Source organism: Pongo pygmaeus, chromosome 1, assembly GCF_028885625.2.
Source record: "Pongo pygmaeus isolate AG05252 chromosome 1, NHGRI_mPonPyg2-v2.0_pri, whole genome shotgun sequence".
Lineage (NCBI taxonomy): Eukaryota > Metazoa > Chordata > Mammalia > Primates > Hominidae > Pongo > Pongo pygmaeus.
In genome coordinates, this window is record NC_072373.2 from 46,887,045 (window position 1) to 46,911,772 (window position 24,728).

At 48.2% G+C, this 24,728-nt stretch overlaps 2 protein-coding genes across 9 annotated transcripts in view; one reads left to right on the forward strand and one right to left on the reverse strand.

Annotated features, from left to right (window-relative positions):
- SYT2 (synaptotagmin 2) overlaps positions 1–24,018 on the forward strand; it is a 119,293-nt gene extending 95,275 nt beyond the window's left edge. For 2 of the 4 annotated variants that reach the window (XM_063647201.1, XM_063647197.1), the window contains exons 2-9: positions 9,457–9,651; positions 10,625–10,791; positions 12,115–12,243; positions 12,694–12,861; positions 13,182–13,349; positions 14,748–14,865; positions 15,869–16,002; positions 18,263–22,010. In XM_063647201.1, coding sequence (XP_063503271.1) covers positions 9,474–9,651; positions 10,625–10,791; positions 12,115–12,243; positions 12,694–12,861; positions 13,182–13,349; positions 14,748–14,865; positions 15,869–16,002; positions 18,263–18,469 — 1,269 coding nt within the window. In that variant the 5' untranslated portion in view covers positions 9,457–9,473 and the 3' untranslated portion in view covers positions 18,470–22,010. Of the gene's footprint in view, positions 1–9,456; positions 9,652–10,624; positions 10,792–12,114; positions 12,244–12,693; positions 12,862–13,181; positions 13,350–14,747; positions 14,866–15,868; positions 16,003–18,262 lie in introns of all 4 variants that reach the window. The other 2 variants (XM_054462280.1, XM_054462269.1) reach the window with 1 other exon arrangement.
- Positions 14,859–24,728, reverse strand: part of PPP1R12B (protein phosphatase 1 regulatory subunit 12B) — a 249,418-nt gene continuing 239,548 nt past the window's right edge. For 3 of the 5 annotated variants that reach the window (XM_063647154.1, XM_054461972.2, XM_063647159.1), the window contains one exon: positions 22,533–23,406. In XM_063647154.1, the coding sequence (XP_063503224.1) occupies positions 23,082–23,406 (325 nt within the window). In that variant the 3' untranslated portion in view covers positions 22,533–23,081. Of the gene's footprint in view, positions 15,493–15,991; positions 16,186–22,532; positions 23,407–24,728 lie in introns of those variants that run through there. The other 2 variants (XR_010122745.1, XM_054461962.2) reach the window with 2 other exon arrangements.

A 24,728-nucleotide genomic window follows, 5' to 3' on the forward strand; every position in this document is an offset into this window, starting at 1 on the left:
ATGGCCTCCTGGTTTTGTTGGAGTCTGGAAAAGCCTCCAATCTGCTGCTGCTGCTTCATGGACTCCCCACATTCCCTCTCTGCAGCTCTAAGTCACTTTCCTCTGGCGGATTCCCCGGGAACGCCGTCTGTCTTTCATAAAAGCTCGGGGATGACATTTGTTATTGGCTGTTTTCAACTCTTTCCCCCCTTTCCTCTGGACTTATGCTCCATCCTAGTCTTTTTACTCATGACAGCCAAAGTGAAACTTTCAAAATATACATTTGTACGTGTTACCCCTGCCCCCACCCTAAAAGGCCTCCCACAGCTTCTCATTCCTCTTTGGGAAAGACAAAACTCCTTGACGCAGCCTATGGTGCCCCTGATCCTGCCCTGCCTAGCCTGCCAGCCTCACCCTGAACCATGCTCCATCCACTCCAGCTGCCCTGGCCTCCTCTCAGGCTTTGCACTCACCACACTGCAGCCCACCTCTAGGCCTTTGTATAGGCTGTGCTCTCTGCCTAGGCTGCCCTTTCATCTCCTCTTTACCTGGGTAAATACTCACCCTTCAGGACTCAGTTCAATCATCAATTTTTCAAGAAAGCACTTTTGCTTTCCCAGATTAGTTCAGGTATGCCCCATTATAAATGCTCACCACCACTAGATGGCTCTCCTTTCTTGCACTTCTCATAATTACAATTTTATATGCACTTATGTGAAGTGCATGGTAAATTCCATGAGGGAAGCATGATATGAGCTCAATAAATACTTGAGTGAGTGAGTGAATGAATGAATGAATGTGTCTCTCACATCTGTTCTCTCTACTCCATTCCTTACCTTCCCACCCTAGTACAGGTCTTTACCATTTCCGGTCTGTGGAACCAGCCTCCCTGCTCCACTCTCCATGGAGCTAACTTCACAAACCCCACTTATAACTGCTCAGCACCCTTCAGTGGTTCCTGCTGAGTATAGAGGGAAGTCTAATCTCCTTTTCTTGGACTCCAACACTCCTGAGATGCAGTTCTCCTCCTGCATTCCTGGCCTGCAGGTTCCCTGAACCTCTGGAGCATTAAGTGTCTTCATTCCTGGCTGGTTTATTTGACTCCAAGCAGCTTTGCTTTGCTACAGGACCATTTCTGGATGGTCAGTCTTGGAGAGAAAGCCCGCATCCACCATGAACCTTGGGTCCCTCTACGGTGCCAGGGCCACTTCCAGGTGCCTCAGATAAGGTTCAATGAACACTTCTCAGATTCACATCCAACCCACATTTATTGAATGCCCTCTATGTGCCAGACACAACCAAATTTATTTTTAAAATTTTCACAGCAGTTCTGAAAAGTAGGTATTATTTTCCACAATTTTATATTGAAGAAATCAAGTTTCACAAAGGGATTTGTTTGGAGTCAAATGACAAGTGGGACTACATTCTTGGGACTACATTCAGCCTCTTCCCCCAGCCCATGCTGCCTCCTGCCCGCCCTGCAGTGGAGAGTGAGAGGGTGGGGTGCTGTAGGGACCGTGGACCGGCTGTGGGGAGCTGTCTGCAGAAAAGGGAGGAGGACTGCCAATCCAGGGGCAAGGGTAGAATGGAGGAGCTAGGCTCAACCTGATAAATGGCATCTACAAAAAGCCCACAGCTTACATTATATTAAATGAAGAAAGATTGAAAGATTTTCCCCCAAAGATCAGGAAAAAGACAAGAATTCCCACTGTCACCACTTCTGTTCAACAGTGGACTGGAAGTTCTAGCCACGGCAATTAGGGAAGAAAAAGAAAATGGAAAACTATCTTCATTTGCATGATTCTATATATAGAAAATCCTAAGGAATCCACCAACACACGCACACACACACACACACACACACACACAAATTATTAGAACAAATGATTTCAGGGTGAACGCAGTGGCTCATGCCTGTAATCCCAGCACTTCGGGAGGTGGAGGCAGGCGGATTACCTGAGGTCAGGAGTTCAAGACCAGCCTGGCCAACATGATGGAACCCCGTCTCTACTAAAAATACAAAAATTAGCCGGGCATGGTGGCACATGCCTATAATCCCAGCTACTAGAGAGGCTGAGGCATGAGAATTGCTTGAGCCCAGGAGGCAGAGGTTGCAGTGAGCCGAGATTGCACCACTGCCCTCCAGCCTGGGCGACAGAGCGAGACTCTGTCTGGAAAAAAAAAAAAAAAAAAAGAAGAAGAAGAACCAATGAGTTCGGCAATGTGGCAGGGTATAAGACTGAGATACAAAGATACAAAAATCTATTATATTGCTATACGCTAGCAACGAACAATCTGAAAGTGAAATTAAGAAAACAATTCCATTTATAATGACATCAAAAAGAATAAGATACCTAGGAACAAAAGAAGTGCAAGATTTGTAGTTGAAAACTACAAAACAATCTTGAAGGAAATTAAAGGTCTAAATAAGTGGAAAAATAGTGGAAAACTCAATATTGTTGATATGATCCCTGAGCTTACAGATTCAACACAATGCCTATCAAAATTCCAGCTATTTTGTAGAAATTAACAAGCTGGTCCTAAAATTCATATGGAAATGCAAGGAACCCAGAATAGCCAAAACAATCCTGATTAAAGAAGAACAGGCCTGGTGCAGTGGTTCATGCCTGTAGTACCAGCACTTTGGGAGGCCAAGGCAGGTGGATTGCATGAGCCCAGGAGTTCGAGACCAGCCTGGGCAGCATGGTGAAACCCCTTCTCTACAAAAATACAAAAATTAGCCAGTCGTGGTGGCATGGGGCTGTAGTCCTAGCTACTCAGAAGGCTGAGGTGGGAGGATCAGTTGAGCCTGGGAGGTCAAGACTGCAGTGAGCCATGTTCACACCACTGTACTCCAGCCTGGGTGACAGAGTGAGACCTTGGCTCAAAAAACAAACAACAAAGTTGGAAGACCCATTCTGCCTGATTTCAAAACTTACTACAAAGCTACAGTAATCACGACAGTATGGTCAATAGTAGGCAGGTGCTATTAAAAAATAATAAAAAATAAAACCAGTGTGGCATTGCCATGAGGTTAGACATACAGATAGAATTGAGAGTCCAGAAATAAACCCTCATATTTGTGGTCAGTTGAGATTTTACAAGAGAACTAAGACAATTGGATGGAGGACAGAATAGTCTTTTCAACAAATGTTATATACCAAATGGATATCCACATACAAACGAATGAATGGGAACCCCTTCCTTACGCCATACTCAAAGTGGATTGTAGAAACATAATGGAACCTAATTTCTAGAAGAAAATTAAAAATTAGCCAGGTGTAATGGCACATGGCTGTAGTCCTAGCTACTCAGGAGGCTGAGGCTGGAGGATCACTTGAGCTCAGGAGGCCATGGCTGCAGTGAGCCATGATCATGCCACTGCACTTTAGCCTGGGTAACAGAGTGAGACCCTGTCTTAAAAAATAAGTGGATTGTAGACTTGAATGTGAGAGCTAAAACTATGCAACTCCCATAAGAAAACAAAGGAGTAAACCTTAGTGCCCTTAGGTTTAGTGATGGTTTCTTGGATATAGCACCAAAAATATGGCAGCAAAAGAAATAGCTAAATTGGACATCATCAAAATTGAAAACGTTTTTGCTTCAAAGGACACCATTAAAAACTGAAAATATGACCAGGCACAGTGGCTCATGCCTGTAATCCCAGCACTTTGGGAGGCCGAGGAGGTCGGATCAACTGAGGTCAGGAGTTTGGGACCAGCCTGGCTAACATGGTGAAACCCCATCTCTACTGAAAATACAAAAATTAGCCAGGCATGGTGGTGAGCGCCTAAAATAATCCCAGCTACTTTGGGAGGATGAGGCAGGAGAATCACTTGAACCTGGGAGGTGGAGGTGGCAGTGAGCTGAGATTGTGCCATTGCACTCCAGCCTGGGCAGCAAGAGTCAAAACAAACAACAACAAAACAAACAACAAAAAAACACCACACACACAAAATGAAAATATAACCCTAGAATGGGAGAAAATATTTGCGAATTATATGTTCAAAAAGGAACTGGTATGCAGAATATATAAAAATTCTTACAACTCAATAATAAAAAGACAAAATATTTTAAGATGACCAAAGGATCTGAATAGGTATTTCTCCATGGAAGACATACAAATGGCCCATAAGCACATGAAAAGATATGCAACATCATTAGACATCAGGGAAATGCAAATCAAAACTACAGTGAAATGCCACTTCACCTCCACTAGGATTACTATAAACAAAAAGACATAATAACAAGTGTCCTTTTGGCTTAGGATTCACTTGGCAATGCGGGCTCTTTTTTGGTTCCATATGAACTTTAAAGCAGTTTTTTCCAATTCTGTGAAGAATGTCATTGGTAGCTTGATGGGGATGGCACTGAATCTATAAATTACCTTGGGCAGTATGGCCATTTTCACGATATTGATTCTTCCTACCCATGAGCATGGAATGTTCTTCCATTTGTTTGTATCCTCTTTTATTTCATTGAGCAGTGGTTTGTAGTTCTCCTTGAAGAGGTCCTTCACGTCCCTTGTAAGTTGGATTCCTGGGTATTTTATTCTCTTTGAAGCAATTGTGAATGGGAGTTCACTCATGATTTGGCTCTCTGTTTGTCTGTTATTGGTGTATAAGAATGCTTGTGATTTTTGCACATTGATTTTGTATCCTGAGACTTTGCTGAAGTTGCCTATCAGCTTAAGGAGATTTTGGGCTGAGACGATGGGGTTTTCTAGATACGCAATCATGTCATCTGCAAACAGGGACAATTTGACTTCCTCTTTTCCTAACTGAATACCCTCTATTTCCTTCTCCTGCCTGATTGCCCTGGCCAGAACTTCCAACACTATGTTGAATAGGAGTGGTGAGAGAGGGCATCTCTGTCTTGTGCTAGTTTTCAAAGGGAATGCTTCCAGTTTTTGCCCATTCAGTATGATATTGGCTGTGGGTCTGTCATAGATTGCAAAGCTGGAGGCATCACGCTACCTGACTTCAAACTATACTACCAGGCTACAGTAACCAAAACAGCATGGTACTGGTACCAAAACAGAGATATAGACCAATGGAACAGAACAGAGCCCTCAGAAATAATGCCACATATCTACAACCATCTGATCTTTGACAAACCTGACAAAAACAAGAAATGGGGAAACGATTCCCTATTTAATAAATGGTGCTGGGAAAACTGGCTAGCCATATGTAGAAAGCTGAAACTGGATCCCTTCCTTACACCTTATACAAAAATTAATTCAAGATGGATTAAAGACTTAAATGTTAGACCTAAAACCATAAAAACCCTAGAAGAAAGCCTGGGCAATACCATTCAGGACATAGGCATGGGCAAGGACTTCATGTCTAAAACACCAAAAGCAATGGCAACAAAAGCCAAAATAGACAAATGGGATCTAATTAAACTAAAGAGCTTCTGCACAGCAAAAGAAACTACCATCAGAGTGAACAGGCAACCTACAGAATGGGAGAAAATTTTCGCAATCTACTCATCTGACAAAGGGCTAATATCCAGAATCTACAATGAACACAAACACATTTACAAGAAAAAAACAAACAACCCCATCAAAAAGTGGGCAAAGGATATGAATAGACACTTCTTGAAAGAAGACATTTATGCAGCCAAAAGACACATGCTCATCATCACTGGCCATCAGAGAAACGCAAATCAAAACCACAATGAGATATCATCTCACACCAGTTAGAATGGCAATCATTAAAAAGTCAGGAAACAACAGGTGCTGGAGAGGATGTGGAGAAATAGGAACACTTTTACACTGTTGGTGGGACTGTAAACTAGTTCAACCATTGTGGAAGTCAGTGTGGCGATTTCTCAGGGATCTAGAACTAGAAATACCATTTGACCCAGCAATCCCATTACTGGGTATATACCCAAAGGATTATAAGTCATGCTGCTATAAAGACACATGCACACATATATTTATTGCGGCACTATTCACAATAGCCAAGACTTGGAACCAAGCCAAATGTCCAACAATGATAAGACTGGATTAAGAAAATGTGGCACATATACACCATGGAATACTATGCAGCCATAAAAAATGAGTTCATGTCCTTTGTAGGGACATGGATGAAGCTGGAAACCATCATTCTCAGCAAACTATAGCAAGGACAAAAAACCAAACACCGCATGTTCTCACTCATAGGTGGGAATTGAACAATGAGAACACATGGACACAGGAAGGGGAACATCACACACCGGGGCCTGTTGTGGGGTGGGGGGAGGGGGGAGGGATAGCATTAGGAGATATACCTAATGTTAAATGACGAGTTAATGGGTGCAGCACACCAACATGGCGCATGTATACATATGTAACTAACCTGCACGTTGTGCACATGTACCCTAAAATTTAAAGTATAATAAAAAAATAAGAAGTGTTGTCTGGGATGTGGAAAACTTGGAACCCTCATACATTGCTGGTGGGAACATAAATTGGTGCTGGCACCTTAAAATGTCATAGTTATGACCCAGCAATTCCATACCTACGTATATACCCAAGAGAAATGAAAACATATGTCCACGCAAAAACTTATACATGGATGTTCATAGCAGCATTATTCATAATATCCCACAAGTGGGATATTATTAGCTATATTTAGTTATAAAATAGCCCAAAGTGGAAATAACCCAAATATTTATAAATTGATGAATGGATAAATATAAAATATGTTCTAGGCAAGGTGCGGTGGCTCATGCCTGTAATGCCAACATTTCGGAGGCTGAAGTGGGAGGATTGCTTGAGGCCAGGAGCTCGAGACCAGCCTGGGCAATATAGGGAGACCCCATATCTACAAAAAATTAAAAAATTAGCTTGGTGTGATGGCATGCACCTGTAATCCCAGCTACTCAGGAAGCTGAGGTGGGACGATCACTCGAGCCCTGGAGGTGGAGGCTGTAGTAAGTGGTTGCACCACTGCACTCCAGCTGGGTGACAGAGTGAGACCCTGTCTCAAAAAAAAAAAAAAAATGTTTTCTATCTACACAATGGAATATTATGTGGCAATAAAAAGGGAATGAAATACTGATACATGCTACAACATAGATGAACCTTGAAAACATCATACTAAATGTAAGAAGCCAGTCACAAAGACCACATATTTTATAATTCCATTGATAGGAAATGTTTAGGATAGACAAATCTATAGAGTCAGAAAGTAGAGTAGTGGTTGCTGGAGCTGGGAAGAGGATGGGAATGGAGAGTGACTGCTAATGGGACTGGGTTTCTTTTTGAGGTGGCAAAAATGTTCTAACTTAGGTTATGCTAATTGTTCCACGATTCTGTGAATACAATAAAATGCACTGAACGGTACACTTTAATGGATGACATATATGAATTACATCTCAATAAAGCTGTTTTTTTAAAAAAAGGTCACAGAGCCCTGAACAGTGTGGTAGAAGTGAGGGGAGATGGACATGGCGGAAGGCCCTGGACACACATCTTTATCCCTTTGTGTGGCTACTTGCAGTTCCCGCCAAACCGGACCCATCTCTTTGTCCCCAGAGGTGAAGTCCAGTGGACCTTGGTTTTTCACTTCAAGACCAGTTTTGGGGTCAAGGCTATTTCAACATGGCAGGTAGTAAGAGTTTAATAAATGCTTGGTGAATGAACCTACATTGCATCACTGTACAGGTCACCAGAAGTACTTAAGGCTGGAGCAGTCTCCAGGGCTGGGAGGGGATCTCAGCAGGTTTTTAAACGAAGAGACAGAACTTAAGAGCTCCTAAAATGTTCCTTCAGAAGAACCCTGAGTCCAGAAGAGAGTTAACTCATCCCTAACATGCAGTGAGAAAAGTCTCACATTTTTTCTTTAAATTTTTGTGCTGTATGCATCCTACTCTATATTTCCAGCTTGTTTTAATTTAAAAATACTGTAAATTGCCATTCAGTAAAACGGATGCTTCAGGGAGTTGTGCTGTTTATTCTTGCATCCTGGAATACCTGTGGGTGTATGCTGCTATGTTCCCTCAGAGGAGCTCAAGTCAACAAATACCCCAAGTGCCCGCTGTGTGCTTGGCACGAGCGGTGCTGCTGCCAACACAGGATCTGCCCTCATGGGACTTCGAGTTGAGAAATAAGTGCGTAGCCCCGAGGAGCAGAAGGAGCTTGGTGGAGAGGACAGAATTATGGGGGGCAGAGTTTGGAAGCTCGTAAGAACATTGCCTTAAATGAAGACCAACATTTATGCTCAGTGTTTTACTAGCAAAAAGTTGAAAACTGCCTAAATGTCTAATAGTGGAATGGCTAAACAAATTATGGTGTTACCATGTAGTAGGATACTATGTAGCTATTTAATAATAAAAAACAATAAAGGAAAAGGCTTATGATGAAATTTTATGTAAAAAATCTTCAAAAAAACTATATATAGTATGGTCTCAACATGTAAAACATACTCAGAAAAAAAACCAGCATAGAATGCCCCAAATGCTAGTTGACTTTGGAGGGTAAAATTATAGAGGGATTTCTCTCTCTCCCGAAATTTTCTACAGTAAGTCTGGGTTATGTTATTAATAAACATCACATCTTTGATGCAGGAAGGCTAATCTGCAGCTGCATGTGGGGGCAGGGCTAGAGATGAACCTGGAGTAGGGGCTACAGAGTAGACCGGGGAGGAAGGGCTAGAGATGGAGATGTGGGTGCCGTCTTCCTACAGGAGAGGTCAGAACAAACCCTGAGTGGGCACTGAGGGAGCCCGTGAAGAAACCGCAGAGGGCTGAGGAGTCTCAGAGGGCAGGAGGAGGAATTGGAGTCAGGGATGAGGAGAGTTCAAGTGTCATGGAGCTGGGCAGAGATTCTAGGCAGAGTAATATCTAGAAATCCTTGGAAGTCAAGGAGAGAGGTTGAAAGAGGAGCCCTCAGTGTAAAACCTTGTCTCCTTCCTAGAGTGGTGAGGTTAGATTTAAATGAGATATAGGAGAGTGATTAGCTATACAGGCTCTGGAGTTGGGCAGACCAGTTCAAACCTCAGTTTCAGAACTTACAGCTAAGTGACCTTGGAAAAACTATCTAACCTCTCTGAACCTGTTTCCCCATCTGTTAAATGGAAACAATAAAAGCCATTAGGTTATTTTTTGGATTAGATGAATGCATGGGAAGTGTTTTGCACAGTGCTTGACACATATATGTACTACTATTTTTTTTAAGAGACAGAACCTTACTTAATCACCCATAGCTCATGTGACCTCAAACTCCTGGACTCAAGTGATCCTCTGTCACTTCAGCCTCCACTATGCCTAACTAAAGAAAAAAATTTCTAAAGATAGGGTCTTGCTATGCTGCCCAGGCTGACTGTGTACTAAGTGGATGATGTCTATTATTATTGGTTTACTATAGTTGTTAATATTGTGCAAAATATCTTTGATCTATAACGAGCTTCTCCTGGTCCTTTGGGCAGGGCTTTCTCAGGGGAAGACGACCTCTGGGATGCTCACCCTGCCCTCTTCCCCTCTCGTCCCCAGCTGTTCCCTCTGCCACCATGAGGAACATTTTCAAGAGGAACCAGGAGCCTATTGTGGCTCCTGCCACCACCACCGCCACGATGCCCATTGGACCCGTGGACAACTCCACCGAGAGTGGGGGTGCTGGGGAAAGCCAGGAGGACATGTTTGCCAAACTGAAGGAGAAGTTATTCAATGAGATAAACAAGATTCCCTGTGAGTGTCCCTGGTGGCTGAGAGGGTGGGGCAAGGCTAGAGTCTGGGAGAGGTGAAGAAGGGTGGGGATACCACTGGGATGTGATTGGCTGGGCTCTTTCCTAATGCTTAGATTTCAGGCTGGGTTTTTGGAGAGCCCCTGCAGGAATCAGGGAGGGGGAAGTAGGGTCTGCCACTAATGTGGTAAACAAGGGGGTTTATGTGCGTCAACTTCTCAGGGGAAGAAAAGTTCTTATAACTTAAAAAACTGTCTAAAGATGAAACCAAAAGGCGATGAAAAATTATGAAACAGAAGTCACTATTCAAGTTTGCCAATAATACTTTGTAATTTATTTTGGAAGATAGAAAATAAAAGCCCTCTCTGCTTTTGAATTTCTGGCAGAGGCTGTATAGGAGACACCAGAGATGCAGATTAAGGGGGAGCAGCCACGCTGGTGGGAGATGGTGTTTCAGAACCACAAAGAGCAGCCCAGGACCCATCCCCAGTTGGGTTTTGCAAAGCCCAGCAGCGGTCTAGGTCTAGACTCAATCTTAAGGAGCTTGGCCTGCCTATCCGGCTATGCATCAGCCCTCTCAAGACTTGGCACAAGGGGCAGAGGCCAAAGGACTGATAAGCATCATCCCATCCTCTCCAGAGTGAGCCAGTCCTCCATAGATCACACTAGTAAAACTCAATAGAGCTAAACTGATATTCTTCCATGCATACACCTGATTGCTGCCTCCCAGCTAGCAGGCTATACCAACAAGGTCAGTAGGACAAAAAGAAAAAAAAAAAAGCAAGGCATGAATGAAAAGGCATGCAAAGTATATGCACCTTACATACAAATCACTCATGGGTGTGTGGCTTTTAAAATGTGGGGTGTGGGCATTGTGGGAGGGCAGTCATATTCCTCTCCCATTTTTGCCAAAGCTACGGGGTCAGGGGCTGCAAGGCATGGCACTGCTGACCCCGGGATCTTCTCTGTGTGGGCAGTACCACCCTGGGCACTGATCGCCATTGCTGTGGTTGCTGGGCTCCTGCTTCTCACCTGCTGCTTCTGCATCTGCAAGAAGTGCTGCTGCAAGAAGAAGAAGAACAAGAAGGAGAAGGGCAAAGGCATGAAGAATGCCATGAACATGAAGGACATGAAAGGGGGTCAGGTAGGGCACATTGGTTGTGAGGGGGACTGGAAGGGGCTCAGCCCAGGCTTTCCTGATGCTGAAAGGGGACGCAAAGGCTCCTGGGCTTCCACAGCCAAACCTGCTCCCCTCCTTAAAACTTGGGTCTCTCAGTTACATCTCTGGTATAACACCATCTACCTGGAGGCCCCTGGGAGGGGGGGCCTTATTCCTGTGTTAGCATCAACTCATCCCTGGAAAGACAGTGAAGGAGAACAATATATTGACTCCCCAATGAGGCTACTGGGACAAAATGTCGGAAAGAGACACCCCCCCACCAGCAAGACACCATCAGTTAACCCTGTGTTTTCCTGCCAGAGACTGAAGGACAATATCTCATGGGAGGCATCTAACTGGGCATGGGGCGGGAATCAAATGAGGCAGAAGAGTGGCCCTGAGGCACCAAGACAGAGCCAAGTGGAATCCATCATTAATCATATCATAATTTATTTTCCCTGTCTTTTGGTGTTGGTCAGCCTAGAAAGCTCCTTTTCTTCTTTTAAGTTCGCAGAGGGCTCTGCGTGCTTCCATTTCCCCCATGTTTGTTTGGGGGTGACTCGGAGGAATCTCTTGCTCAAGGAATCCATATGGAGGATGGAGGGAAGGGCTTGATCTCAGAGGCCAGGGATCTAAATGGCCTTTGAGTGCATGTGTGTGTGTATATGTCCGTGTACATGCAGGTATGTGTATGTATGTGGGCCCAAAAGGAACCTGCAGTGTGTGCGAGTGTGAGATTGTGTTGGGAGGGGTTCCAGGATGACTTGGGTGTAGCCCTTCCTGGTCTTGATGAGTGGCTGTGGTGACTTCAGGGGCTGGTTTGAGCTGCAGGATTTTCTCTTACATCACTTTCTTCTTTCTCTCTCCACCTCTGTGGGCTCACTCTGCTCCTGTCTGCCTGGACCGTACTTCTGGTATGTCTTGCCCAGGATGCGTGGGGCCTGAGCTGGGGAAAGTGTTTGGGAGAGGGCTTACAAGGGAAGTAAATCCTACCCCCACGCCAGCCCCCAGAAGCTATGGAGCACTTGGCACAAGGCCTGGTCCCATAGCGCACTGTGCCTCAGAGGCAGGAGAGTGGTGCCCAAACCAGAGCCATGTCTCAAACACAGGGCTGGGGGTAGAGGAGCCGCCTAGGGGTTCTGATGGGCCGTGAAGGAGGGTCCCATGGCAGGGCCACGTTCCCTCTTTTACCCCCACCACACACAGCTCTGAGTCAGGGTCTACCACAGAGGGGCTGGCTTCCCGTCACCCTGTGCCAAACCAGGCTGCTCTGTCCTGCCCTTTTAACTTGTTCCCTCTCTCCCCCAGCTCCCACAGGATGACGACGACGCAGAGACAGGCCTGACTGAGGGGGAAGGTGAAGGGGAGGAGGAGAAAGAGCCAGAGAACCTGGGCAAACTGCAGTTTTCCCTGGACTATGATTTTCAGGCTAATCAGGTATGCAGGGCTGTGGGGGCAGAGTGGGGAATGGGGAGAGGCTTGGGAGTTGGGTGGAAGGGGGATAGAAACAGCTCCCTCAGAGATGTGTGGGTGCTACTCCTTTCCATAGAATGAGGCAGGCTGGAAACTGCAGGGCCTATAGCTCTGGACATTGATGCTGGCTTGGCCACCAGCCTGCTTTGGGGAAGGTTCCAAGTTGATTATGCTATTAACCTCCCCACCAACCTTGGGCAAGGCAATTTCCCTTTCTCAGGTTCCCTAAATGCCATTCCAAATTCCTTGGGATGGAAATGGAGACCAATCTTCCTCTCTAGCACCAGCCTCCCCCCATTTCCCTGCCCCAACTGCCTCCTCTGGGAAGGAATTGGTGGGTGCTGGGTCTGGGGCCAGTTGTGGTATTGGAGCAGTCCTGAGACTCAGGCCCCTTCTCCCCATTTCTCTCCACAGCTTACTGTGGGCGTTCTGCAGGCTGCTGAACTGCCTGCCCTGGACATGGGAGGCACCTCAGACCCTTATGTCAAGGTCTTCCTCCTTCCTGACAAGAAGAAGAAATATGAGACCAAAGTCCATCGGAAGACACTGAACCCCGCCTTCAATGAAACCTTCACCTTCAAGGTGCTGAGGGCTGGAAGGGTGACTCCAGCTCCCTCCCTGATCCCAATTCTCTGCTGAGTTCTACAGACCTTTCCTTGGTCCTTAGCCATGGCTCAGCTTGGAACAATGGCAGCCTGGACTGCAGGGCTCCCCCAGCCTCTTTGGAGGATCGGGATCCCTCCCACCCCACCTTCACACTCTGCTCCCCAAAAGCCTTGGTCTTTCTCTGTCTCCACACACTAACCGGGACCCTGTGGGCTGGAATGTAGGCCCCTGCCCATAGCACCCCTGGAGGTGCATGAGTCGCTCTGGCCCCCTCTGATTCTGCTTGCGCCCTGCAGGTGCCATACCAGGAGCTTGGGGGCAAAACTCTGGTGATGGCCATCTATGACTTTGACCGCTTCTCCAAACATGACATCATTGGAGAGGTAAAGGTGCCTATGAACACAGTGGACCTCGGCCAGCCCATTGAGGAGTGGAGGGACCTGCAAGGCGGGGAAAAGGAGGAGGTAAGAGCAGAGATGAGGCCAGTTTGGGCGGAAAGACGAATGTACAGGTGGGCTTCCACCTCTTGGCATGATGGAAACAGGGTGGGCTTTGGAGGCAGACGACCTGTGTTAGGATCCCAGCTCCACACTGCCTGGCTGTGTGACCCTTGGCAAGTTGCTTACACTCTTTGGACTCGGGTTCCCTCCTTTAGTCTTTTTTACAGATGAGGATTCATTACCTGCATAAAGCGCTTAGTGCAGCGACTGGTATTTGGTAGGTACTCAAATAAATAAAAACACCATTATTATTGTTACTCCTAAGCTTCTGCTATTACCTAAGGCCAGTGATTCATGCCTCTGTGCCTCAGTTCACCCACAAGAAAAGCTCATGTTTGTTCTAAAGGATACTCAGCAGAGGGACTTGTCCTCCCAGAACTGCTACAGCATCCATTCACTCACTAAATATTTGCTGAGCAATTGCTGTGTACCTAAAACTCCATTTTAGCCATTCCTCCTTCTGGGCATCAATCATTTGTCTTGGCCAGGGCCCTGCTACCCGGCACACTCTAGGCAGTGATGGAGGGCTGAGTAGAGAAGCTTAAGACATCCTTTTTTCCCCTGTGTCTGGGAAGAAGGCCAGCACACCTGAACCAGGACCTGTGTGATGTGGTCAGTCTTGCCCTGGGTGGCTTTGACTTTGAGCAGCTTTGACTCTGCAGTGTGGTGTTGGCCTTAGGAATTAGGAACCCTGGGTCCTCACTCTGCCTACAGTGCTAAATTGTTGTGTGACTTTGAGCAAACCATGGCCTCTGGGAACCTCAATTTCTCATTGGTTACAAAAAATTCTTGTCTTGTTTACATGAAAGAGTTGCAGTGATAGTAACAAAAGGGATGCAAATTGCTCCGAAAACCACAAATCATACTACAAGTGGAATGGTCCACAAGGAGAGATCTTGGTGGGTGGGACTGTTCAGGGAAAGAAGGCTTCTGAGACATTCAGTCCCCCAGGGCCCTTGGTGGTGGACACGTGGCTAACCCACCTGCTTCTCGCACCCCTTCCCACCTTACCAGGGCCTGGGGTGGGAGCCCAAACATACTCCCAACCTCCCAGATCCACCCAGGGATCCCTCCCTCAGTCCTGCCACCGCAGCTGTCCTCTACCCCCCTCATCTGTCAGCATCCTCAGCCCACGGCTCCTGAGGTCCCAACCTGTCACTTTCAGGGACTTTGTTGGACTGCATCAGGGGGCCCCAAGGTCAGATGCTGGAAGACCTTCTCAGCCATCACATATATGGGGACTGGTGATGAGGGAGGCAGGGACACATCACTGCCTTGCTAATTTTGGCAAGAAAGAGGTCAGCCATCAGAGAGGCACTAGGATGGCTGAGATGACTCAAGTCCTGCTCTTCCCCTGGACAGCCAGAGAAGCTGGGCGACATCTGCACCTCCCTGCGCTATGTGCCCACGGCCGGGAAGCTCACTGTCTGCATCCTGGAGGCTAAGAACCTCAAGAAGATGGACGTGGGCGGCCTTTCAGGTACGTGGAGAGCTTCTGGCTGCCATTGGGTGGCACCAGCGAGCCAGTCAGCACCGAGTCCCAGAGTTTGCACACTCCAGTGAAGAGGAACACTTTGCTGCCCTGGGACTGAGATGTCTCCTAGAGGAGCGGGGGAGCCTTGGCTTCCTAGCCCCTCCTTTTCTCCAAGGGCCCCTTGTCCCCATCAGAGCTGCCTTCCCAGTGCTCTCTGGCCATGCACTGTGGGCTACAGAGAAAAGGATCAGAGAAATTTCATCCCCAGATAAGTTTGTGACAGGATTTTATTTCTCCCAGGGAAATGAGTAGAGCTTCGCCCAAAGTGTGACACCACAATTGGGACATGTTTCCAGAAGAGGCTGTAGGCTCTGCTGGTTCTGCCCTGGAAAGGGGAGGGTGAGGGAAGGGGGTGGAAGATGCTCTGAATATCACATTTACCTGGCAGTGAATGGGGCTGGCCCATGGCACAGGGCTCTGGGGGATGAAGCCTGCTGCCTCAGCTGCCTTCCCAGAGAATCAGCCCTGGGCATGGGCTCCAACCAGCACGTTTCAATGCCAGCCCGGCTCTGTCACTGACCTGCTGTGTGACCTTGGGCAGGTCATTTCCGTTCTTTGGCCTCAGTTTCTCGTCTGCAAGATTAGGAGGATCGGATTGGGATCATGACCCAGCAGATGTGTGTCCTGACTTCAGCACTCCCCACCCACTCTCCAGTACAGGATCACAGATGAATCCCCAGACTCTTTCTCACAAGGCCTTACTTAGACTCAGAAATGCCCCCCACCCAATGCTTCAGGAAGCCACAACCAACTGGTCAGAGTTGGTCTTGGAGGTGAAGCCTTCTGCCACCTTTGAAATGGATGGCATGACTTGGGGCTTTCTGAGGGCCTGGTCTCAGCGGAGTGAAGACCCCATCTTGACCGATGCTCTGGGCAGGCCTTGGTACATTCAGCAGGAAGGCTGGGGGCTAAGGGGAACCTCTCTGGGGTTGGGATTCTCCCTCCGCAGACCCCTATGTGAAGATCCACCTGATGCAGAATGGCAAGCGGCTCAAGAAGAAGAAGACAACCGTGAAGAAGAAGACCCTGAACCCATACTTCAACGAGTCTTTCAGCTTTGAGATCCCCTTCGAGCAGATTCAGGTGCTGAAGCCCTGGGGTCCTAGGCATGGAGCAGGGTTTGGGGAGGCAAACATGTATGGGGAGGTTGAAGAGAGGGAACTCACCTAGAGACCATGGAACAGCCTTTCTTGGTGGGGGAAGGCTCGAGGTCTTATGGTGCCTGGGTGGGGCCTCCTTCCCAGGTGCTTCAGGGATCCCCCTTTTCTGAGGAGATGAACATGAACTAATTCAAAAAATTCTGCAAATCATTCATTTAGGACTTGAAGGACCATGGTCATGCACACAGATGTATAGGGGTGTAGCAAAGGTGCCAGAGGGGTTGGGAGCTGGCTGAGAGGGTGGGAGTGGTCGCCGCCACCTCCACCCTCTCCAGCCACATCCTGTCTTGGCCATCCCTGCCCCACTTCCACTGCTCTCTAGGTCTTTCCCATCTACTCCTCTGATCTGCTTCCTCTCTTCTTTCCCTCCACCCTTCCAGCCTTCTCTACTTTTCCTTCCTTCTCACCAGCAAGTTCTGTAAATGTTGGAGGTGAGGTCTGGTTTTCACCATTTCCGGGTATGAGTGGGATCTGGACGTGGTAGGACAAGAGACCCACCCACCCATTTGGGCGGGAAGTCACGTGCAGCTGGGGGCTTGCAGAGTGGTGGGTTATCATGGAGTCTTGGTCTTTCCTTCTTTGTAGTGAGCTGATCCCACCCCCTCTCCTCCCCCCAGGAGGGCTGGGGGCAAGGGTGCAAGAGAATCTTCAGAGTTGGTACTGTCATCTATGGAGATGTGTATGATGTTATTGATGGAATACTTCAAGGGAACATTGGGCAGCTCAGTGATAATGTTAATCCAAGAGAAGTCCTCATTACAGAGAATTTTAGATCTAGAGCATCCTGACCCAGTCATCTCAAATTCAACATGCCTAAAACCAATGTAATGTTCTTCTCCCTACCTCTTCCCAGTCAAGCCTGTTTCATCTGAATTCTGTTTTCAATGAATGACCCCACAGTCCATTATCTACCCAGTGGCCCAAGTCAGAAACCTGGGCATCACCTTAGACTGACTATTTCCTTTTTCCTTTCTCATTTATCCAACATACTTTACTGAGCATTTCCTAAGTGCTAGGCACTTGCTAGGGGATGAGGAAATAAGTGTGTAATCAACACAGTCCTTGCTCTCAAGGACCTCACAGCGGAAGGGCACCACTAAACAGTCTAGTAAAGCACAGTGAGATGACAGCTTCAATGTCCATGAAGCGGAGGACTGTAGTGAGGCTTCCCAGAGAGAGCTTGGTCCTGAAGGACGAATCTGAGTTGGCTGGAGTCACAGGGGAAAAAGGCATTGAGTATTCAGCAAATACAGCTGATCATCAAGTCCTCTTGATTCTCTCCCTAAATACCTCTCCAACCTGGTTTTGACTTCCCATCCCCACTGTCCCTGCCTTGGTTCAGGTATTTGGGATCCATCCTCCCAGACCCTCCAGCATCGTCCAATGGGTCTCTTCCCTGCCATTAGGCCCAATCCTCCTCCAGTAAATCTTCTACCTCAATGCCAGTGCTCTCTCTCTCAAATGTCCGCGACACTCCTTTTCTTAAAGTCGTCAGGAGTCCCCTACTGCTTGCCTGAAAGACAAAATGCAAACTCCTTGGCTGACCCCAACCTACTCTACCAGCCTCATTTCCTGCCTCACTGCTTCTCACCCTATACCTCAATGACAGAAACGTCTAATGTTTCTCAGATGCCAAATGCACTCTCAGGTCTCTATGCCTCTACCCGAGCAAATCTGTTTTCCTGGAATCCTCTTCCTTCTTTTCTCCTCCTAGAGAAATTCTCAGACTTCATGTCCCAGTCACCTCTTCTGTGAAGCTTTTCTGATTGGCCCCAGCAGGACTGTCACCTCCTCTAAGTTTCCACAGTACCTTGTGCCCATCTCTTTAGCATAACCTTTATCACTTCACGTTGTAAGTTTTCAGTTACATGTCTGCTGATCTCATTGAGGAGGTGAAATAATCTTTTCATTTTTCCTTCCCTCTTCTCCCCCTACAAGTGCTTAACAGGGTCTAGAACATAGTACATCCTCAACAAATGCCCAGTGGTAGAAACAAAGGATGCCAAAGGCATGGCCTCTGCCTCCATGTCAATTCAGTCTTCACTGGAGCAGAGATGAAACCAAGGAGCCCCAGGAGGCCTTTCCTTCCCAATCATTTGGAGTAGAGGTTGATGGAGGATAAATTTGGTCATGGGATCCCACGTCTGTCTGCCAACTCCCTCCCTCCTTTGTTTTCCTTGCAGAAAGTCCAGGTAGTGGTCACCGTGCTGGACTACGACAAGCTGGGCAAGAACGAAGCCATAGGCAAGATCTTTGTGGGCAGCAATGCCACGGGCACAGAGCTGCGGCACTGGTCCGACATGCTGGCCAACCCCCGGAGGCCCATCGCCCAGTGGCACTCGCTCAAGCCTGAGGAGGAGGTGGATGCACTCCTGGGCAAGAACAAGTAGACAGCAGCGGCTGGGACCCCACACCTTTCACGGACACTGACAAGATCCAGAGCTATCAATACCTCAGTTATGCAACCTTAGAGGTTTTCTTTTTTCTTTCACTTGTTGGGTGGTTGTGTCCTTGTTTTTCCTTGTTTTTCTCTTTTTAAAGACCAACTTCCCTTTGATGGCCGTGTGAGGAGAGTCCCCTAAGAGGTGAAAGAGAAGCCTGGCTCTGTTCATTGTCCCAGGAGCTGCCCTTGCTGCATGCCCTGTCACAGTTCCCTCGACTCTTTCAAAGCTTCACATCTGCCTCACCCCAAGCGAGGCCCTCTACTGGCACAAACTTGCAGCACTTCCTGTTTTTTGAGCCTTCTGGACCAACAAAATGGCAGCACATCCTGCTTCCTAACAGGGAAGGCATCACAGTGGCCAATGATCGTGTGTGTGTGTGTGTGTGTGTGTGTGTGTGTTATGTGTGTTATGTGTGTCTTTGAGCATCTCTCTTCATTCCTGGTGCGTGTGTGTGTGTGTGTGTGTTATGTGTGTCTTTGAGCATCTCTCTTCATTCCTGGAATGAGCTATGGACAGTAAAGTTGTGTGGGAAAAGAAGGCTCTTTGAGGACACTGACATGAAGAAGTCCACTAAGTGGGAGATCTTCTCTCATCTATGGCAAAGTCTCAGGATCCTGTTCAGATACCGGGGCTTTCATACTCCTGTTGGTGGCTATTTGGGAGGCAGCAAGATGCGAATACTGGATGTGTTCACAACTAGGACCAAATGATGCCATCAAAGACTTCCTCCTGCCAGTCATGGTTTCCCCAGAAGTGTGGTTCCTGGGACATTCATGGATATGAGCTATTCACTAGTTGGGTCAGACTCTAACAGGGACTCTCAGTCCCAAAATCTCACTCTTATTGACAATAAATATCAAACTATGAAGAAACAGAAGTCCCATTACCAGAAAGACCAAAATTAAACTCCTGGATCTTCACCCCATCCAGTGGGAAACACAGATGCTTTCTCCCTTTCCAGAATATAAGCAGCCAAGTTCATTTGCATTTATTCCCCATTGTGCTTTTGCTTCTGTTTCTCTTTTAAGTGGAACAACACTGTCTGAAGACACGTTATCTGTGCAGAGCCAGAGAACTTTAAAAGGAAAGTTTAAATGTTCTTAGTTCTCCTGAGGTCCAGGTAAGAAGGGGGTGGTAAGAAGAGGATGGGGGACAGATGGCTGAGATCTCCTGGGAGGAGATATAGGGGAGCACTGGAATTCCCCCCAGACTCCCACTCCTTGCTCCCTTGGCCCTCTGCCCTCCATGCTGGAGAGCTGATAGGTAGCTGGAGTGGCCCAGGGAGACTTATGGGGAGGACCCGTCCTACCATTAGGGGGCTTCTCTCTATGAATGCTAAGAAACAAAGGGTATCCATTCCAAATGAGTAGCAGAGGAGACCTTCTAGGGTTTCTACCCATGCTCAGTTGTATCCCATTCCCTGTTCACCTTGTGTCCCCAGCACTGATATAAAAGCCATATATATGTTAGGTTTGCACTGAGTCTTCTTCCAAACCTTCAGCCTGGACAACAGAGTGAGGTCCCCTTGTGGCCAGAGGCCAGCATTCCTTGCCTGCCTTCCTTTGGCCTCTCTTTTCCATCCATGAAGCCCTCAGGCCCTTGCCATTTTCTCACCACAGAAAACTCATGGCTTCTCCAGAAGCCTGAGTATCTCTCTGTCCCAGCACAAATGGCAGCATCTCTATCCTGCCTCATCTGGGCCACTTCAGCTTCCTGTAGACACCCAAGACAGATGGACAGTGTTGGAGGGAATCAGGCTTTGAGGATCCAGTGTGAAGAAGTTGCAGAGTGTCTTTTTATTTTATTTTAAAAAGGGGGAAGGGGCTTTTGGTTTTGCTTTGTTTTTTGGATGAAGGAGTGAGAGAAATGAGGGAATACCCCCACCAGAAACAGACTGGGAAGCCTGCCTGTCTCTCGGAGATCCTTCTTTGTCTTATTAGTGGTACATGTGAAGTTATATTTTTACTGGTGTGTGTGTGTGTGTGTGTGTGTGTGTGTGTGTGTACTTAATGACAGGAAGGTAAGACTCTGATCAGGATTATGAACTGCGGTCCTTGGGACCAAAGGTGTGGTCATGGTAGAGACTTGTAGGACAATAGGGTGTTTTCAGAATCTGGGTGGCCACAGAGTGGGATTTCCTGGTATGGACATCAGAAGTCACTGGACTCTTCTCCCATCCCCAGAGTTATGGGATTTTGGTGCTTTCTCAGGGTCTCTCCCCAGACTCATTCTCCTCACCCATATCCCACAGACTCATTCATGGAGACCCCCTTGTCAATATTCCCTCTACCTTTACTCCTTTGCACTTTCCCAATTCACCTTCTACCACCTGGATTCTTTTCCATTCATGAACTTCATTCAGCCCTTCCAAAGCCCAAGATTTGCACTCCCTTGACAGGGAGGAAAGGCAATGGTAGGAACCTCTGGTGGTCTGGGTGTCCATGTGCCTGGTGACCAGGGCTGGATTTTTATTACTCTGAGCCCACTGCTAGTGAGGAGCCTTGAGGGGTAGGGACAGGTTGCTGAGTGATTTTGAATGTTGGCACCAGTGTGGGGTCAGTGTGGGTGTGGGGAGCAGTGCCTTCCCCAGGTCCCAGCTGGTCCTGATGTGCCATCTAGCGGATGGCATCTGTCTTGGTCCATGGGCTTGGTGGGAAAGTGCTTCTGCTTGTGTGTTTTCCATACCTGAGGGCTGACGTAGCTCAAACCACAGGGCATCATGCCAAACACTCACTGCTGGGCAGGTTTATTTCTGGGGATGTCAGGGTACTGGGGTGTAGGCCCTAAGCAGGATAGAGTTAGGGTGTCTGGCTAGTAAGGGGTTCTGGACGCCTCTGGGGCTGAGTTTTCATCTCAAAGTCTGTTCCAAAGAAAGGAAAGTAGTATAGAGGTGATTTTTAGAGAAGCTGAGACCATGAAAACCCAAGCCTAATCCCACCCAGAAACTGGGGTAAAGTCTGAAAGTTCATTTTCTTCTTCCTCCCTGCATAATTGTTCCAGAAGGGATGCTAACTCTGCCAGAGCTACAGGCAGATTTTTGGACTTTGGAAATGGAAGCTGAGGCTTGGGGAAGGCTGGGTAAGGAATGCTGGGGCAATCTCAGACAGTAGGCAGGTGCTCGGCATGAATGAGAAGTGACTTTTTCCTGGAGTCCCTCAGCTAGAGGATGAGATAGCCGGGATTAGGCCACAGTCTCAGATCCTGATCTTTTTTCTTCCTAGGAAAGCATACATAACTTGTGTCTCTGCAGAATCAGTGCGGGATGATTTTGCTAGCCCAAGGCTTCAACGAGAGGGAGAAGAGAGGTCACTACAGCCCTCCTGCGGGTAAAAGCAGCTCTCTTATAAACCTGCCTCCATGCAGTGGGGTGGGGGTAAGGGTGGGTGATAGCAAAGAGGTCGAGGAACCTCCCTGGGCTTGGGGAGTGAGAGCTTCCATGTTCCCTTAATGTCCTAGGTTAATTCATAAGGCATCTGAGTCCTGGGTCTCACCCAGCCTCATAGAGAGAAAAACTGTACCTGAGGGCATCCCCTCCCACTCAAAGGTAGAAAGAGATTGAGCCAGGAACTGCCCTCATATCCTCTGCTCTGCCCCTTCCCTTCCGTTTCCTCTGCCCCTCCCACCTAAAGCTGTTTGGGGCCCTTTCTCAGAGCCCTGGGTGGTGGCAGGCAGGTAGGAGTCCCAAGATCCTTGTGGCCCAGAGCCCCATGCTATGGTTGCCAGATTTGGCAAATAAAAATACAGGATGCCCAGTTACATTTGGATTTCAGTTCAACAACAATTTTTAAGTGTAAATATGTCCTAGGCAATAGTTGGGACATATTATACTAAAAAATAATTTGTTGTTTATCTGAAATTCAAATGTAACTGGCCATCCTGCATTGTGTCTGGGAACCCTACCCTATGACTTTTCCCCCCTCTCCCTTTGGTCCCAAGGGGCCAGGAACCCCAAGGATTTGACTTAACCAGTTTTTTGAACTGCAATATTGAGAAGGGGACACTGTGACTTGAAGACACATGAATTACTTTATTTTTTAAGCGACAACGAAATGAGAACCTTCTGAAGCCATTTGAGCCTCATCTGCCCCCATCCGTGTATATTTAATTATATATAAAAGAAGATAATTACCTAGAAACATATGAACAGAATCTTGTTTAATCAAGATGCATGTCTATAACTTTCTGTAAATAGCCGCATGGCAATGCTGAGAGTCCCCTTGATCCCCAACCTCAAACCCATTTTACAGAACTGGTTGAGGCTGCTCCTTTGATTTTATGTCGTGTAAAGTCTTTGTTCCCCAGCCCCACCCCTGCCTCCTCCCATCGGGAAACCCCCCATGGGAGTCATCAGTGGGCGGGAGTCGGTGCCTGCTCCAGTCCAGCCCTGCCTTGGGAGATGCTGGAGGACCCTGTCGCCCTGAAGGCCTGTTTGCTGCACATCTGCCTGCAGAGCCAACCCTCGGGGCCCGGTGCAGTGTCCAGCCTGGTATCTGGCATCCCAGTAGCTTCCATGTTCTGTGTATGTGTGTGGTGTGCCCCTTCCTCCCACTGTTTGAATTCACTGAAAAGCCATAAAGGGGGCCTCCTGCTGGAGATTTGGCCTCCCTTGGCTCCTCCCAGGAGCCCCCATGTCCCTCCAACTGGCTCCCCACAGAACACTTCTGAAGGGCTCACCTGTTGTCACCCCCTCCTGCTCCCTCAGTCCCGTGTCATGAGAATGGACGGTGTCCAGGGCTTCCAGTGGGGTCTTAGGAGATGCCCATGCTGGCCCTGCCCGAGCTGGCTTCCTCGGCCTGGGTTCACAGTTCAGCTCCATCTCTATGCTGGGCGAGGAGCAGGCAGCAGTGGGACTCCATTGGTTCTGGATACCTTTCCTGGGGTCCCTGTGGAGGCAACCAGGATTTTCAGGAGCAGCCAGTCAGCGGCTCAGCCAGGGATGACAGAACCATCCCTGCTTACTCACCTCTGTAGTGTGAGGGTCTGTGGGTGGTGATGGAGGAGGGACTCAGGGAGAGGCCGGTGAATACAGGGGCTGACGCTCTTCCCTCGTGCATCCTCCTGCAGTCTGACAGCAGCCCAATAGCGGGGCAACTTCAGGGCTACCAGGGTTCCCCTGAGAGTGGGGTGGGCAGGTCCAGCTGTGAGAGAGGCTCAGGCAGAGCAGGTGTGGACTAAGTCCCCTGACCTTCACACCTGCTCCCCAGAGAAGCCCCAGCCAGTTGCACCAAGTAGCAGAGGCGAGTAGAGGGGCCTAGGGGCTTCCAAGGCCCCAGGTCATCCTGTTGAACTGAGAGGGACAGGTAGCCCCCCCTGCTTGTCGCCCCTGGCCCCATGGGCACCTGAGGGCAGTACTGCATGGGAAGAGCCCAGGATGCCTCAGGCCTGGCAACTGTGACAAGTATGAGGAAGGAGAGAGAGAACAGGAGGGGAATCAGGCAGGGCGCATTCGACGAGGCCAGAGGTGGCGAGGCAGGCTTGCCCTGCACAAACCACAACAGAAGTTGCACACAGAAGTCCCAGGGACCTTTGTGCTGGGACATGAAAGAGTGGGGAAGGTGGAGGGTACCATTTCAGAGCAGGCTGGAATCAGGTGCTTGGACCAGTGAAGACATGTCTTGCTTCCTCCAGCTCTCTCTGGGGCCCTCCCACTCTCCACACCCACAGCAGAGACAGAAATTGAGGCAAGAGTTGAGAGAGCATCTGTCTGGTGAGGTGATGGGAGCAGGGTGCATGGGGCACCAGGAGTTCCTCCATCCTACCTGCCTTAGCGATCAGGACTTTAGGGGGGCCTCTTCAAAGATGCTGACCCTTTTGCCCTGACTCCTGCCCATCTAAGGACTTGATTTGCTGCTTTCTGAAAACCCTGGGGTTGAAAACTTCAAAATCAGGGCCTGGCAGAGCCTAGCTTCGCCCAGGTCAGCCCACCAGGAGCCCTGCCTTCGTCTCCATAGGAAGGACACATGTACAGCCCTCGACCCCGGTCCTCCCATTCCCACCTCTGCTTGGCAATGCTCTCCATCTCCCTTATGTGGACTCTTGTTCTTGTCTGATCTCTTGTCAAACTGTTATTTTGTAATGAGCTGCGTCTCCTTATTAAAGAAATGAGCTGAAAGAAACCTGGGGGTGGGGGGTGTCTCTGGTTGTTTTTGCTGCGCTGAGGTGGGGGTGAGGGAGTGGGAGCTGCCTGTGAGGGTCAGTATGGTGG